The 16,616-nt window shown below is 43.6% G+C and overlaps 1 protein-coding gene across 1 annotated transcript in view; it reads left to right on the top strand.

Annotated features, from left to right (window-relative positions):
- The window catches only part of IQCH (IQ motif containing H), a gene marked incomplete at its 5' end in the record, with an annotated part of 256,557 nt that overhangs the window by 139,334 nt on the left and 100,607 nt on the right, over nt 1-16,616 (top strand). The window contains 1 exon segment of the mRNA XM_082253044.1: nt 12,008-12,280. Coding sequence (XP_082109170.1) covers nt 12,008-12,280 — 273 coding nt within the window.

Below are 16,616 nucleotides of genomic sequence, written 5' to 3'. Positions count from 1 at the left end.
CAACATCTTCTATAATGGAATTCTGTAGCACAAATATACGGCTATTTAATATGTATAATAATCTATAGAGTATGTAAAGAGGCATTTGAGCAAACATGGGAAATGGCAACCACAGGATGAGCAAATAGTATGAGACCTGAATTATTTTAATTCTGGCTAAACATCTATCATTTATGAACTACTTTACTGTTAAAGTAGACCTATTGGTAAAGTTCACACTTTAAGGGCTCATGCACACTTAAGCCCCAGCCCTATTTTGGACACTTTTTGTTTACAAGATAAAATCTGTATTTTTTCCTAGAAAACTACTTAGAACCCCCAAACATTATATATATATTTTTTTTTTTAGCAAAGACTCTGGAGAATAAAATGTCGGTCATTGCAATATTTTTTGTCACGCGGTATTTGCACAGTGGTCTTTAAAACGCAATTTTTTTGGAAAAATTTTGAAAAATCACATTTCACTGCATTTAAAAAATACTAAACAGTAAAGTTAGCCCATTTTTTTTGTATATTGTGAAAGATGATGTCACGCCGAGTAAATAGATACCCAACATGTTACGGTTTAAAATTGCGCCCCCCGTGGGATGGCGACAAACTACGGTCAATAGAGATCTCAATAGGCGACGCTTTAAATTTTTTTAACGGTTACCAGTTTAGAGTTAGAGTGTAGCTCTTTTTTTTTAATTATTGCTCACGCTCTGGCGATCGCGACGATACCTCACATGTGTGGTTTGAACATCGATTTCATTCGCAGCTCGACTGCCGTATACGTTTTTTTGTGCGCGAGCTAACGGTGACGGGGGCGGCTAAAATTATTTTTTTTTTTTCCTATTTATTTTATTTTTTTTTTAACTTTATTACAGGTTTTTTAAAAAAAAAGATCTGATGACTTTTATTGCCGTCACAAGCAATGTAAACATCCCTTGTGACACCAATATGTAGTGACAGGTACGCTTTATGGAGGGATCGAGGGTCTAAAAGACCCCAAACCCCTCCACTACACTTCCATGTATGCAAAACGCCGAAAACTGCATTTTTGCATACAGCCGTTTTTTAAATTTGCCGCCTTTTGCAGCAGAGTAACCCGGAAGTGACGTCATGGACGCCGCCTCCGGGTTACATCATCGGAGACCCGATCAAAGCCGTTTCCAGCTTTGATCAGGACTCCATCCAGCCAGCAGACGTGCCGGCTGGGTGCTAGGGGCTCCCGGTGGGACGGGAGCCCCGAGCAAAGTCGCGGAAGGCGGCAGGAGGGGGACGTCCCACTCACCCGGGTAACGATCGAGCGACTCCCGAGCCGCATCGGTCATTACCAACAGAAAGCCGACCGTCGGCTGTAAACCACGGTACCGGGATGGTGCCTCTAGCTAGAGGCATCATCCCGGTATACTACCGCAAAGTTTGCCGACGTAGTCCTACGTCACTTTGCGGTTATCATTTTTTTTACATTAGTCTTCATCAATATATGAAGGTTCATAACAGTTCTTCACGTAGTAGGATTGGGGCTGAGTCACTTCTCCAGAGTGAGGAGCCCTATGTACATTAGTGTGTGCAGCCTATTGCATTAGGGCGTGCACCCCAGAGCTCAAATACATATGTTTTGTGTGTATATATATATATATATATATATATATTGTGACAGGAAGTCAGGTAAATCTGGGAATGTAGTCACTGAGAGGAGACACATTCCCACCTGCTTTGAAAGTTCACTGATACTATAGGGTGTTGGCTGCAGAGAGAGCCAGCAGGAAGTTGAAAACCATTCAGCTGTTCAGAATGAGGAGATCAAGGACTCTATAATTTGTCCAGAGAAAATCTATTGAGTGCTGCCTCCTGTCGCTGTGTAGGCTGGGAGAGGAGGACAGACATACGTGTACCTCCCGACGCCGTGTGGGCATGGGAGAAGGACTGCTGCCGCCTGTCGCCGTGTGGGCTGGGAGAGGGGGACAGTCGGATGTGTGCCTCCCGACAAGCTGGTGAGCATGGGAGAAGACCCCCTACAGCGATGTGAAGCTAAGGAGGGTAACCACGAGTGAAGACGTCTCAAAGGTGAGAAGACAAAGTGTTCCATGTGAAGAGTGTGAAGAGTAAAGGGACCTGTTAAATGAACTATGTTCAATGTGAAGAATCTGAAGAGTAAAGGATCCTGTTATAAATGAACATGTGCTGTGTGAAAGAAAACAAAGGGACATGTTCAATGGACAATGTTTGTGCTGTGTGAAAAGCAAACAAATGGACATTTGAGTGTCTGCTGTAGGATCAGCAGTGTCGGCCCAACAGTAGGTTGGAAAGACTTCTTAGGTAGGTTCCAGCGTGAGAAGGTAGCCGCCCACAGAGGCAAGGATTTATTTTGTCTTTTATTTTATTTTGGCTGTTTTGATGCTTGCAATTGTGTTAAGTAAATTGCATGAATAAATCAGTCTTGTTTTCAACCTCTAATCGGCTATCTCTCTGTGAAAACGCACCCCCAAAGGGGTCATCCACGCCTACCACCGAGCTAATCCCTTACATATGGTGGAGGTATGCAGTGGGCATAAGCAGAGATCCCTGCAAGGAAGTGCAAATGTTTGATGAACTTTATCTGGTGCATGAGATTGCACAATCTATGTGTGCAGGAGAGAAGATCCTGACAGAAAAAAAAAAGTGTTTTAAAGAGACAGCGGTCTCAAAATTATTTGATGAACTTTGTTGTGTCTGGTGCAAGTGACTGCACAAACTGTGTGTGCAGGAAAAGCGATCTTGCAAGAGAGAGAGAAAAACTACATGTGTTAAAGAGACAGTGGTCTGAAAAATTTTTTGCTGGACTGTGAAAAATTTGTTTGTGGAGTTATTGAAGATGGGGCGTTCAAAACGCCTGAAGAATGCAAAGATAGATGAAATGAGAGACCGGATTCTATGGATGGAGGGGATGTTGCCGTCTGAACCAGCCCCATCCATGCCTAAAGAGAGTCTACTAAAGAGGAAGGTTGTTGTCCCTAGCAACACTGATGAAACTGCTATGGAGACGCAGTGTGCTCAGATGAAAAGTAAACTCAAAATGGAGGAGATGTTGAAACATCTGATTATATCAAATGCAGCTCAACAGCAAGCAAATGCAGCTCAACAGCAGGCAAATGCGGATTTTCAGCAGAGCTTTGCAGCTCAACAAAAGGCTCATCAAGAGAGCATGGCAGGCTGGAAACAGAGACGCCAGCAGCCAATGGAGGCCATCGGTTTGGAGGAAACCGAGTATGTGTGCAGGGCTGAGTTGGATGCCTTGCAACGGAAAATGGAAGAAAAGGAACAAGCCTTGGAATTGCTTAAAATGGAGCATAGAAACTTGCAGGAAATGAATGAACTACTCAAGTCTCATGTGTTACAGTGGGAAGAATCCACTGCTCTTCTTTTGGTCGAGTTGCAAAAACGCAGAGAGACTATAATGGAGAAAGATACCATCCTCATGGAAAAGGAAAGTGAAATTCAGACTTTGCAGAAGCAAAGTATGGCTGATATGTTGGAGTTGCGTAATCAGCTGGAAAAAAGTCTTCAGTGTTTGGAAGTTACAAAAATAGACCTGCAGGAGTCGCAGGAACAGAATGTCGCTCTGAAAACGACATTGTCTCTCAGCGACAATGAGAAAAGTGAAAGAGAGGCTAAATTACTGAGTACTGTGTATGAGCTCACCACTTTGAGCAATGTGGTAGATGAATTACGTGCAGACTGTGAAAGTTGGAAAGGTGAAGCCCAACGTTTCCAGCAGCAGTTAAAGGAGAAAGAAGCCTGTGTGGCAGAATTACAGTCTCATTCCCAGAAACTAGCCAATGAGGTGAAGGCTCTTATGCAGGGAAAAGGAGATTGTGAACATAAGAGGGAAAAAGTAGAGGCACAGCTTCTGGAATCGCAAGTGAAGGTGTCAGAAGGTGACCGATTGTGTGCTAAGCTGTCAGAGAAGGCAAACCGACTGCAGGTTGAGCTGGACAATGTTACAAATCAGCTTTCTCAAGCAGACAGCAAATCTAGAGAAATTGCGGAAGATTTTTCTATCTTGGAATCGCAGCTGCAAGACACGCAGGAACTCTTACAGGAGGAGAGGTGTCAAAGGCTGAGTTTTAGCACAAAGCTCAAACAAATGGAAGATGAGAAAAATGGCTTCCTGGAACAATTAAAAGAGGAGGCGGAAGCAAAGAAAAACCTATCAGAGCAAGTCGCAACATTGCAAGCTCAGATAGCGGATATGAAAAAACGCATGGAAGAAAGCGTTGGTTCATTACAGTGTGTTGAAGATGTGAAAAAGAAGTTTGATCAGATGCTTGGTGAAGAGAAGCCTGTGTCTGCAAAATATGCTGAAGAACGCGCCCGTGCAGAAACGGAGGTGCGTGATAACGAGAGCAAAGCCCTGTTCTCGGCTCGCTCTTTGGAGGAAGCTCTAGAGTGTAAGGCTGAACTAGAAAGTGTTGACAAACAGCTGCGTACAGAAATGGAAGAATTGGTCAGCTCCAAGGATGATGTTGTGAAAAGAGTTCAGGAGCTAGAAAAGTCTAAGCGAGCCTTAGAACAGCAAGTAGAAGAGATGAAGATTCCGTTGCAGGAACTGGAAGAGGAATTCCAGGCAACAGAGGATCTGTCCCAAAGAGGGGATAGTGTGCCTGATGCAGTTTTTAAAAGGATCAGTGTTTTGGGGTCTGTCCTGAGTGAGCCTCAGAAATGTGATGACATGTGGCTTGAATCACCCCTTTGGAATAAACCGTTCCTTCAAAAACTTCAAGCATTGGAAAATGTATCATTAGAGCTTCAGCAAACAAAGGAGCTGAGTAAGAAATGTGATGATTTCTCAGTTCAGGCTGAAAACCTAGTGGGGAATACTAAGGCTGTTGGTGAAAACGTGAAGCAAATGAATAAGTGCCTTTCAGGGAGTGTTTCCAAAATGGAACTGGTGAAAGACGGGTGGCAGAAGTTTGATCGTGATCTTGAGATGCATTCCATGTGGAATTCAGATAGAGAAAAAGAACTAGGTGACCTTGAGCGGTCAAATAGTTCAGCAGAAAGTGCATTGAAGAAACCTGTAAAAGAATGTGTTGCAGTTCCATGCTTCTTCACTGATGCAGAGAGGAGGTCTATAATGGATACCACCCAGATCGCTGGGTTCAACTGTGTTGTTGCCTTTAACCCCGATGTTGGTGGAAGGAAAGTTGATGATGTTCTGGTTGGCTACTTCTGTGAAGAGTTTGGCAAGAAATATAAACTGAATATCAAATCAAATAGTAGGCCTTTACTGCGACTCGCTCAGGAGGGCGAAAAGTTTAAGAAGTTGATGAGTGCAAATGCTTCAGATCTGCCTATGAATATGAAATGTTTGAATGATATTGATATCTCTGGGAAAAGGAACAGGGGTCACTTTGAAGAAATGTGTGACAGCCTGTTGTCTCAATTGGAAAATCCTCTGCACAGCATCTTAGAGCAAGCAAAGCTCAAGAAGGAAGATCATTCCCTTTTACAACAAAAAGTCAATGATTGTGTACAGATGTATGGAGAGGCAACTCAAGTCACAGAGGGATGTCAAGAGTCCCTACTTGGAACAAAGCTTAGTGAAGCAAAGGTTCTCAAAGTTTTGTGGAAAACATTTATGGATTGCAGAGAGAGGCGTCTTAAGAATGTTGAAGACATTAAGACTAGCCCAATTGAGTTGCCTATGGATCACGGTCCTCCATGGTGGATTGGACAGACGGTTATGAGGGACAAGCTGTCTGACATTTATGAGAAAGCTGTCAATGAAGATGACAGAAACGAGAAGGAGCAAAATGATGCCAAAAATGCAGTTGAAGAATGTGTATATGAGATGAGAGACAAACTGTGTGGCATTTATGAGAAATCTGTCAATGAAGATGACAAAACAGTTTCATCCAGAAGCTTGAGGATAATAGGAGGCTTATCAGTGAGTCAGCAGTGCCTGACACATGCGTGCCTGGAAATATGTGTCCCAACCCTAGGGTTGAAACAAGAGGGGGGGGTATGTGACAGGAAGTCAGGTAAATCTGGGAATGTAGTCACTGAGAGGAGACACATTCCCACCTGCTTTGAAAGTTCACTGATACTATAGGGTGTTGGCTGCAGAGAGAGCCAGCAGGAAGTTGAAAACCATTCAGCTGTTCAGAATGAGGAGATCAAGGACTCTATAATTTGTCCAGAGAAAATCTATTGAGTGCTGCCTCCTGTCGCTGTGTAGGCTGGGAGAGGAGGACAGACATACGTGTACCTCCCGACGCCGTGTGGGCATGGGAGAAGGACTGCTGCCGCCTGTCGCCGTGTGGGCTGGGAGAGGGGGACAGTCGGATGTGTGCCTCCCGACAAGCTGGTGAGCATGGGAGAAGACCCCCTACAGCGATGTGAAGCTAAGGAGGGTAACCACGAGTGAAGACGTCTCAAAGGTGAGAAGACAAAGTGTTCCATGTGAAGAGTGTGAAGAGTAAAGGGACCTGTTAAATGAACTATGTTCAATGTGAAGAATCTGAAGAGTAAAGGATCCTGTTATAAATGAACATGTGCTGTGTGAAAGAAAACAAAGGGACATGTTCAATGGACAATGTTTGTGCTGTGTGAAAAGCAAACAAATGGACATTTGAGTGTCTGCTGTAGGATCAGCAGTGTCGGCCCAACAGTAGGTTGGAAAGACTTCTTAGGTAGGTTCCAGCGTGAGAAGGTAGCCGCCCACAGAGGCAAGGATTTATTTTGTCTTTTATTTTATTTTGGCTGTTTTGATGCTTGCAATTGTGTTAAGTAAATTGCATGAATAAATCAGTCTTGTTTTCAACCTCTAATCGGCTATCTCTCTGTGAAAACGCACCCCCAAAGGGGTCATCCACGCCTACCACCGAGCTAATCCCTTACAATATATATATGTAGTGCAATCCGGAAAGTATTCACAGCGCTTCACTTTTTCCACATTTTGTTATTTTACAGCCAAAATGAATTAAATTCATGATTTTCCTCAAAATTCCGAGGGACGCGGCGCCGTCCCTCGGAAGTTTGGCCCCCTCCTCCTTCCCCCACCACTGGGCCAATCCAAATGCGCAGCACGCTTCACGCATGCACAGTAGGGACCCGCCCGTGAAGCCGCATGGCTTCACTGCCGGGTTCCCTTACCGGCAATGACGGCGGCAGCACCCGGCAGCCGATGTCTATACTGTATGTGTAGCTGCTGACTTTTAATTTTTAGAGGGGGTTGAGTGGGAGGCGGAACTCCGCTTTAATTGGATTAGATATTTGGACCGTAAACCTGGTTTTAAGTGACAAAGCTGGTTTCCGAGATTCAAAGGACTTAAGCTTATTAGCCAATAACGAATCTTATTGGCACTGGCATAAAACTTTTGTTTAGTCCACCGCAAATGGCGCTCCGCCCTGTCCTTCAGGCAAAGGTCCAGGTCACTGTGCAATTTATCAACCAGATCTCTATTACGGGTCGGGGGGTGATGTTTCAATTCAGCCGTGAGTTTCCCTTTATTTTAACCAAAACAATCGACATCATCAAGTCCTAAAGACCCTCCTGAGATCTGTGCATTTCAATAATGCATGGTATAAGCATGGTATAGTTGTGTACTTTTTTCCTTTTTAAGTGCTTTGGTAGCCCACTCCAAATGAATGGGCTGCCTTCATGCATGCACATTAACATGTGCAGTAACCCATGTGCAGACCACAAAAGTCTGAAGGGCCTTAAAGTTTTGTAATGCAATCAAACTAAATCAGAAAAAAAGAGACTGAATTAGGGAAGTCACCCAAACTCCTAACTGATTATAAAGCATTCTGGATAGAAAAAAAAAAATGTGGACAAAACCAAATGCTTCTCCCCCACACATTTTACAGGTACCCTACTTACAATTATGAACTAATCCAATACCTACTCTTGCAACGTGATCCACCGATCCTTCAAGTATCTAGGTGTTTCAATAGACCTATTTCCACACATTGATTGGTTAATTAGTTAAGTTAGTAGAAAAAATGTGTACTGTAATTATATTGTACACAATCGAACCCCCTCTAGGAGCCCCTGATTTTAACTGGTTCTCCCCCAAACAGTGCAGAGGCTAACAATAACACAGGCAACAGTCCATTCAATCTGGCTTCATTAAACATTCTAGGGCAGGGTTTCATGGAAGCCTAGGGTTCCTCCAGAGGTTGCTAGGGGTTCCTTGAGCAATGAGCAATGTCAGATAAGTTCCCACTGATACCATTGATCTTTTTAGCTATCTGTAAGGGGGTAATTCTTCCCAATGACGACGTGTAAGAAGCATTCTTCCTACTGACCATCACATTAATGTATCATGAGTTGTACACGTAATTTCGAATAGGCCTCCCAGCTCTGATATATAGCTGGACCTCAATGAATATTGGCAGACTCCAGCAGTACTGCCTCAAAGGGACAGCAGCCCCTTAGGCTAGGAGCTTCTCCAGCAGGACAAGAACATGGCTGCTCAAGACCCCATACTATTTATGTTCCCCCCAGCCAACCACTGGGCACACCTCCCCAGGGATTAGCTGCAGCACAATAAATATTCAAGCTGCCCATTTGACTCTCCCAGCCCTCTATGTTCTAGAAACTTCCAGAATGCAGGGGGGGAACAACCAAACCCACAGCATGTAAGATCTACAACAGCCCAAAACATACATTGCACAGTTAACTAGTTCAACAGTTCAACCAATAAAAAAACAAACAGAAAACTCTCATATACTCAATCCTATACAAACAGCTGATCCAAAGGAAGGCAAAAAAAAACCCACCCAAATTAATAAACCCAATAAGGATCCAATTTACTCCATGCTACCCTACTTGTGTCCATCAGCTTAGTGAGCACTTTTAAGTTTTTTTCACATGTAAAGCTGCCCATGGTTAGATGCCTGGATAGAACCTAATGGTAGAACGATCTTCCTTCTGAAACATAATACCATAAACCTATCTATGGGCTGTTCATGCATACGTGTTTATGGCTATGAAGAAGGAAAGGAAAATATAAAAAAAAATCTCCATTTCCACTTTTCTTCAGAATAACATTTGCAATTAGACAAAAATTCCAACACATACATTCTCAACAATGGAGGAGGTCTACTGGAACCTATTGAAATGGTGAACTTTGACAAATCGGGTAACAATCTCATGATTTATTTTTATATCCTCATCCTCTCTTGTGGCACTGTAAATAGTAATAAAATTAAGGAGAATAGTGCAGGCAATACAATATAAAAATATTACAGCTACAAGAAATAATTTGAGAATTGGCTCTGTGTGAGACTGGTGTTTGGAGATGAATAAGAAAGCTTATGAAGATTCTACAGATTGTTGTTGGTTAGAGTTTGAATTTTGAACTGAATTCTCTAAGTAAGGCAGCCAGTGGAGGGTCTATAGGAGTAAGTAGAGAGGTAGAGGAGATGGCACAAGTGTGGTTGTTGGTAGACCGCAGAGAAGAGTTATACAAGAGTTAAATTAGGATATGATAAGGGTGTGCATTCATTTATTTGTATTATGCCGAAGGATTTTTTTTTTTAAGATGGAGACAACAAGAGGCGGTCCATGCGTTAGTGTGAGGTTTAAATGGAAAAGCATAATTGCATGGTACCCCTAGACCAGTGGTCTCCAAACTGGGGCCAGATGTGGCTTGCTTTTATCCAGCCCTTGGGGCAATATTTCATCCTCTAACACCAACAATGGGGCATAATTCCCACCACTGACACTAACGAAGGGGCACAATTCCTTCCAATAACACCAATGATGGGGCACAGATCCTGCCAATGCCACCAGTGATGGTGCACAGTTCCTCCCAGTGGCACCAACAATGGGGCACAGTTCCTCCCAATGACACCAACGATGTTGCACAGTTCTTCCCTGTGACACCAATGATGGGGGGTGATTCTTCCCACCCAATGACACCAAGAATGGGGCATAATTCCCACCACTGACACTAACGAAGGGGCACAATTCCTTCCAATAATACCAATGATGGGGCACAGATCCTGCCAATGCCACCAGTGATGGTGCACAGTTCCTCCCAGTGGCACCAACAATGGGGCACAGTTCCTCCCAATGACCCCAACTATGTGGCACAGTTCTTCCCTGTGACACCAATGATGGGGGGTGATTCTTCCCACCCAATGACACCAAGAATGGGGCACAAATCCTCTCACTAACACCAAAGATGGGGCTACTGATGCTAGGACATTTTCTACTTTCAATGGTAGTCTGGTCCCCCTAAAGTCTGAAGAACAGTAAATTGGCAGGTTGTTTAGAAAGTTTGGAGACCCCTGCCCTAGATTATGAACTGGGGAAGCTGGGGTTTTGGGGTTGTTGTCAACACTAATTGTTTTAGCTAGGTGAGTCTTATGTCATATCTATGATACTATAAGAAGCACTTTCAATTTCTACAAGATGCATTCCACTTGTATTTGAGATCATTTTGAGACACTTCCAAGGGTATTCACAGTATATGGACACGTGCACTTGATCTCCTTCAAAGATGCATCAACCTGCTTTTAAATTCCCATTGACCTCTATGAGGAGGGACTGCAATCAAAAGGCATCCCAGAGGCTCTGGGACTTTAATATGAGTTTATACAAAGTAGTGAGAAGTCAAAAACATTTTAAGAGCCCATTGGCTTATGTTAGGCAGCACAGACAAGGCTACCCTCCAGTGGGTACCCCCCCCCCTTTGGCAACAAAAATAATTAGGGGAATGGAGGACATCAGCTATGAGGAAAGACTACAAGCACTGAACTTATTCTCTCTGGAGAAGAGACGATTGAGGGGGGATATGATATCAATGTACAAATACTGTACTGGCGACCCTAGCATAAGGAACAAACTATTCAGAGAAAGGGAATACACTAAGACGCGTGGCCACTCACTAAAACTAGAGGAAAGGCGGTTTAACCTTAAAGTACGTAGGGGGTACGTAGAGCAGTAAGGATGTGGAATTCTCTTCCGCAAACAGTTGTATCAGCAGGGAGCATTGATAGTTTCAAAATACTATTAGATGGGCACCTTAAAGACCACAACATACAGGGGTATACAATGTACGGTTAACAGCAAACACACACACACACACATCATAAGTTGAACTGGATGGGCTGATGTCTTTTTTCAACCTCACTAACTATGTAACTATGTAACCAGGTTACCAAAAAAAATGTGCATACATAGAAAGAGCACCAGACCAAAAGAAAAGTCCAAATGTATTTCTTGGTATTGTGCCAATAGAAAACCAACTTGTTTCGGGGGTCAAAGGAACTCTCCCTATATCAGGGCTTTAGTTAAAAATGAGAACCTTGAATTGACTTAAAATAAGGCTTTCCTGTGTGGAAAGGTTTTCCTGTCTGGAAGAACTACTGGTCAGGGGTATCTACATGAGCAATCAAGATAAGATAAGATAAGACGTTCTTCATTGCTCTTGCAGATACTGCTGGCCAGTAATTCTTCCAACCCAGCAATTCGTTTCCCTCAGAAATTCACACATTTTGAGTCCATTCAAGGTTCCAATTTTTAACTGAAGCCCTGATAAAGTTCCTTTGCCTCTCGAAATGTGTTGACTGTCTTTTAGCACAATACCAAAAAATTCATTTGGACTTTTGGTTTGGTGCTTCTGCCATGTATGCGCATTTTCCTATGGGGAGGGAAGCAGTTCTGAGGCAAAAAAAAGCCCAATAACATAGGTCCCTAGCTATCTATATTTGTAAATATACACTCAAATTTGTAAAGTCTTACACCTAGTGCTAACCATACCATCTGACCATATTTGAACAAATACCAATCCCATATGGCTTTGCCACTTTTTTTAGGTAATCTATAAAAAAAGAGCCTGTCCTACCAACATAAAAACAGGTCGGAGGTATAGTATGTATAAGTTTTGTGTTATCATGCTTTTCCAAGGACCAGTTAGCTATAAAGAAACATTGATTTGGGTATACATAAAAGAACTGTTTAAATATAGAGAAAGAGGATGTTGTTATCATCACTAATCCTTGACTTATTAATGTCTCGTTATAGAATCACCAGATGTGCCTTTCCACTCTACTCAAGTACAGCCCGAAGGCCTTGCAGCGAATACGAAACTTGATCCGAGGTCGGGAGGCTTACATTGTTGGACGAGTCCCACATGTTGATGACTTGGCTGTGGCTGACATGCTTGGTGTCCCTATCCTGGGCACTGAACCTGAGGTGGCACATCTTTATAGCACCAAATCTGGAAGCAAGCGCATCTTCGCAAGTGCTGACATCCCCATTCCACCTGGACAATATGATATTTACACTGAGGAACAGGTCAGAGGCCTTGACAGCCATTTGCTGATACAAATAAATGTACTTACGGTCAATTGCATCTGCTTTCTATAATGGTAAAGTCTAGTACGTGTATGAACATTGAATGTGTTAAGCTAAATAATTAGCACAAATTTTACCTAGTGTTTTTTTCTTGTGTCTTCAATGGCTTGAACGGTGTTGGAGAAGGAAACCAAAGTCAGAGGTTCAGGCTTCTCCCATTTTCCTTATTTTATATGTATGTGTGTGCATTCCAGAGGGGTAACTAGAACCTTCAGGGCCCTGGTGCAAGAAACCATGAAGGGTCCCCCTGACTGCTTCGGTCTCAGGACCCTTTCCATCGGTCCCTGGGCCCTTGCGACTGGTCCTGGGGCCCTTGCCACTGCTTCAGGTTCCCTTCCCACTAGGCCGTATCTATCGGTCCTGGGGCCCTTTCCATCCTTCCTGGGATCCTTTCCTCTGGTACTTGGGCCCAGGTCCTTTCCCAAGTATCCCAGGGCCCTTTACTCTCACCCTGGGGCCCTTTATTATGGTCCCGCAGTGGGACCCTTTCATTTATTCTGCAGCGGGCCCTCTCCTGACGTCTTGAGCCCTCCCCCACAGTGGGGGAACACTAGGGCCTGGACACAAAAGACCTGTGCGACCCTGGTAGTTCCGCCAATGTTGCATTCACAAGATGTTAGTAAATTGTTAGCGCCCCATGCTGTAGAGCAGTATTCTTCAGCGTGTGTTTGTTATACGCACTCCCAGTAGAGAGCTGGATGCTTTTGACCCAGAGCCAATCAGATTATACTAGTTTCATAGTTTAGCAGCTTTATTTCCTTGCAGAACAGTCACAATTTTTTCTGTGAGAGAAATTGCTCTGAATTCTTTTTTTTTTTTTTTGCTCTGGGACCTAATATTATTATGCCATGGCCTTCAGGAACTTAGAGAAGGGGACATTTCTTCCCCATTAGGGCTCTTTCACATGGGCGGTGCGCCCGACGGAGCCCGTTCTGCTCAGCGGGGGATCGATACGCCGATCCCCGCTGAGCAGGCGGATGACAGCTCCGTCTCCGCTCTGTGTGAAGAGACGGAGCTATCAGATCCCCGCTGTCCTCTATGGGGAGATCGGATGAGAACAGACCGCCTGTCCATTCTCATCCGATCCGATCCAATCCGATCCTCCAGACAGATGGAAAATAGGGTTTTCATCCGTCTGTGTTTCACAGACAGGATCAGAATCGGATAGCAACGGGTGTCAGCGGAGATGTCTCCGCTAACACCCACTGCCCCATAGGGCTGCATGGAGGATCTGATCAAGTCCCCATGAAAAACTGACAGGCGGATCGGATCACCCGTGTGAAAGGGGCCTAAAGCTTCAGCTAGTCCTCCTTTGCAAATGTCACTGATATGCCTTATTTAAGATAACTCCTAAAGAATGCACATTCACCCAGGAAACCCCTTGGGGGTTTGATTTATTAAAAATGGAGAGTGCAAAATCTGGTGAGCTGTGCATGGTAGCCAATGAGGTTCTAACTTCAGCTTGTTCAATTAAAGCTTTGACAAAAACGAAATGGAAGCTGCTTTGTTTCTTTGCAGAGTTGCACAAGATTTTAAACCCTCCAGTTTTAGTAAATCAACCCCTATGTGTTCTGAGATTAATAACAATACTTCTCACATTTGTTAGGTTTGGGATTTTCTTTAACTTTTACTATCAAAGATAATGGTAAGCAGGACATATCAAGAGGATGAATCTAACTAATGGGACCACAGACTGCATTAAAAATGTGACAAATGTTTTAATCCCTCTCCACTCTATCTAAAAAAAAAAAAAAGAAAAAGACCAAAAATGTACTGTATTGGAACCACGACCCACGCGGTGCTTGTGGGCTTCTGTCAGAGTACCGCTTCCTTCAGTCCGAACATAGATATCAGATATTCTAGCCGCTCCATACAAAGCTAGCGGATAGCTTAGCTTGTATAAGTTCTGGAACTTATAAATCAGATCACACCGAATATACAGTATACCACACAGGAGGACATTCCCCTCCTGATCAGATTACCCCACCAGATCAGGTACCTGATTACATTATCCTATGCAGATGAAATTGTGTACAGAAATATAATTAACCCAAACAATTTATCTAAGGAACAATCAACGCAAATAGTATTCTACTTTCCCACCAGTAACTAATAGATGACAGTGATTCAATCAACCTGAGCCAATTGACTAGTAGCAGACTGCCATCATCGAGCTAATCAAGTACAATACACATTATTATAAGTGTAAACACATCTCCTTAGTAGACAACAGGTGAGTAAATCAGCACAATCAACAATGTGTGGAAGACTGGTGGTTGAGCTGATCATATTAGCATCTAATATGAGTCTGACTGTGTGAAGCAGTCTCTTATCGGCAATAGGCAGTAAGGCCTTAACTTAAATCCTAGGTCTAGAGTCCCAGAGACTTCATATGTTCCTTGAAATATATATTGAGATATGACAAATATTACTGTCCCATTTTATCCAAACCAATATTATCAGTGTCCATTGAGTCCATCACTTTCTTGGTCACCCTGTGCCCCTAATAAACACAGGGTGACTTACACATAAGAGGGGCCTAGGGGGCTGAGAGAGGGATTTTCCAACCTCTCTAAGATAAGCTGCGATCCACGGGCCCCCCAACCAAAGTGACTCCCGTCACATGTACCTTTAGTTATATTTTGATACTAGTCAGAAACATTAGAAGAGTGACGGCAGAAAAAGACCAAGTAATCCATCAAGTCTGCCCCATCTTTTAACATTTTGAAAAGATCTATAATTGTCCCAAGCATGCTTGCATCCACTTAGGGCAAATTCACACTGTTTGTCAATTAAATCGTAGAGTAGTGACATCTCAAGACGAAGGCCTTCACTACCTCCACACCTGGGGAATCCTACCTGATCCTGAACCACGCAGCTCCCCCAATATGGAAAGATGGTTTCCTCCACCAAATCGCCCTCTGCCACGGCACACCAACCACAAAATGCGCCCACGAGGATCATAACTGGCGGATGTCACAATCTACAATGCCTGCTCCGTTAACAGAATACCTACGGCATTACAAAAACTTTCTACCCCCATTTTGTCTCCCTACGCACACACGTGCTGCATAGGTCACTATACTGTTGATCCATTTCTGCAATTACAGCAATCCACCTCCCTGCACACATGCAGTTTGGGAAATGTAATAGTTCTCGCAGTTCCGTTACTATTGTTTAGGTAACGCACCTCTTCACCCCTTCCTTTTTTTTTTTTTTTTTGTTCCTTTATTTTTTTTTTCCCCTACTCTAAACGAGTACAAAGCAAGACACCGTCAAAATCATGCCAATCAAGCTACTGTCTATCAACACGAAAGGTCTCAATCATCCAGCTAAGCGCGCCTCCCTATGGAAACTAGCACTATCCATGAAAAGCAACATCATATGTGCCCAAGAGACGCACTTCCATGCCAACCATCAACCCTACTGCTCCCACAAACAATTCCCCAACATTTTTACTGCAAGCACAAACGCTAAGAAGAGAGGTGTATTAGTGGTGGTTAAACACTCTATCCCCTTCCAGATGATCTCGCTGACGGCCGAAGAGAACAGCCGATACCTCATACTCGTTTGCAAACTGAACAATTCCATTTATACCATCGCAAATGACTATGCTCCCAACAACCATCAAATCCGCTTCCTCAAAAAGCTGCACAAGAAAATAAATACAGTTCGGCAGGGTCACCTCATCTGGTGCGGGGACTTCAACATTACCCCAAATCCACACCTAGACTCTACAAATCCTTCCACACAAGGAAAGCCAAGCCTGGACCCTCTCCTGAAAGACTTTCGACTATACGACATCTGGCGATGCCAACACGCCGAGGAATGTGACTTTACCTTTTTTTCCACATGCCATAAATCGTAGAGTAGATGGAGCAATTCAGCGTTCCGGACACTCTCCATTGGCGGCTGGCTAGGGGGCATTGTGATGTGCGATTCAGCGAACAGCACCTTCCGTTTTTTGGTTTTGTTTTGTACTAGCTTTATTTGAAGTGTACAAACCGTACACTTTATTCACTGCAATGTCGGGTGGTGCAATGTGCTGCACTGCCTGACATTGTAGTGCGATTTGGGCCGGTGCGCTGCAATAAAATGCATTGCAGTGTAAATGGGACACATAGGAAACAATTGCTTACTGTGTGTCCCTGCAGTTAAAATACACAAAAGGTGCAGCGCCAACTATACATTCAAATCAGTCCTATAAACACATCATATAAAGTCCACCAGTATAAGATGATAAAAGATGGTAAAAGGATCCCCACACAAGCTGACG

This window comes from Pelophylax lessonae, assembly GCF_965119305.1.
Source record: "Pelophylax lessonae genome assembly, chromosome: 4".
NCBI classification, from domain to species: domain Eukaryota; kingdom Metazoa; phylum Chordata; class Amphibia; order Anura; family Ranidae; genus Pelophylax; species Pelophylax lessonae.
This window is presented reverse-complemented; position numbering and strand designations above follow the sequence as displayed.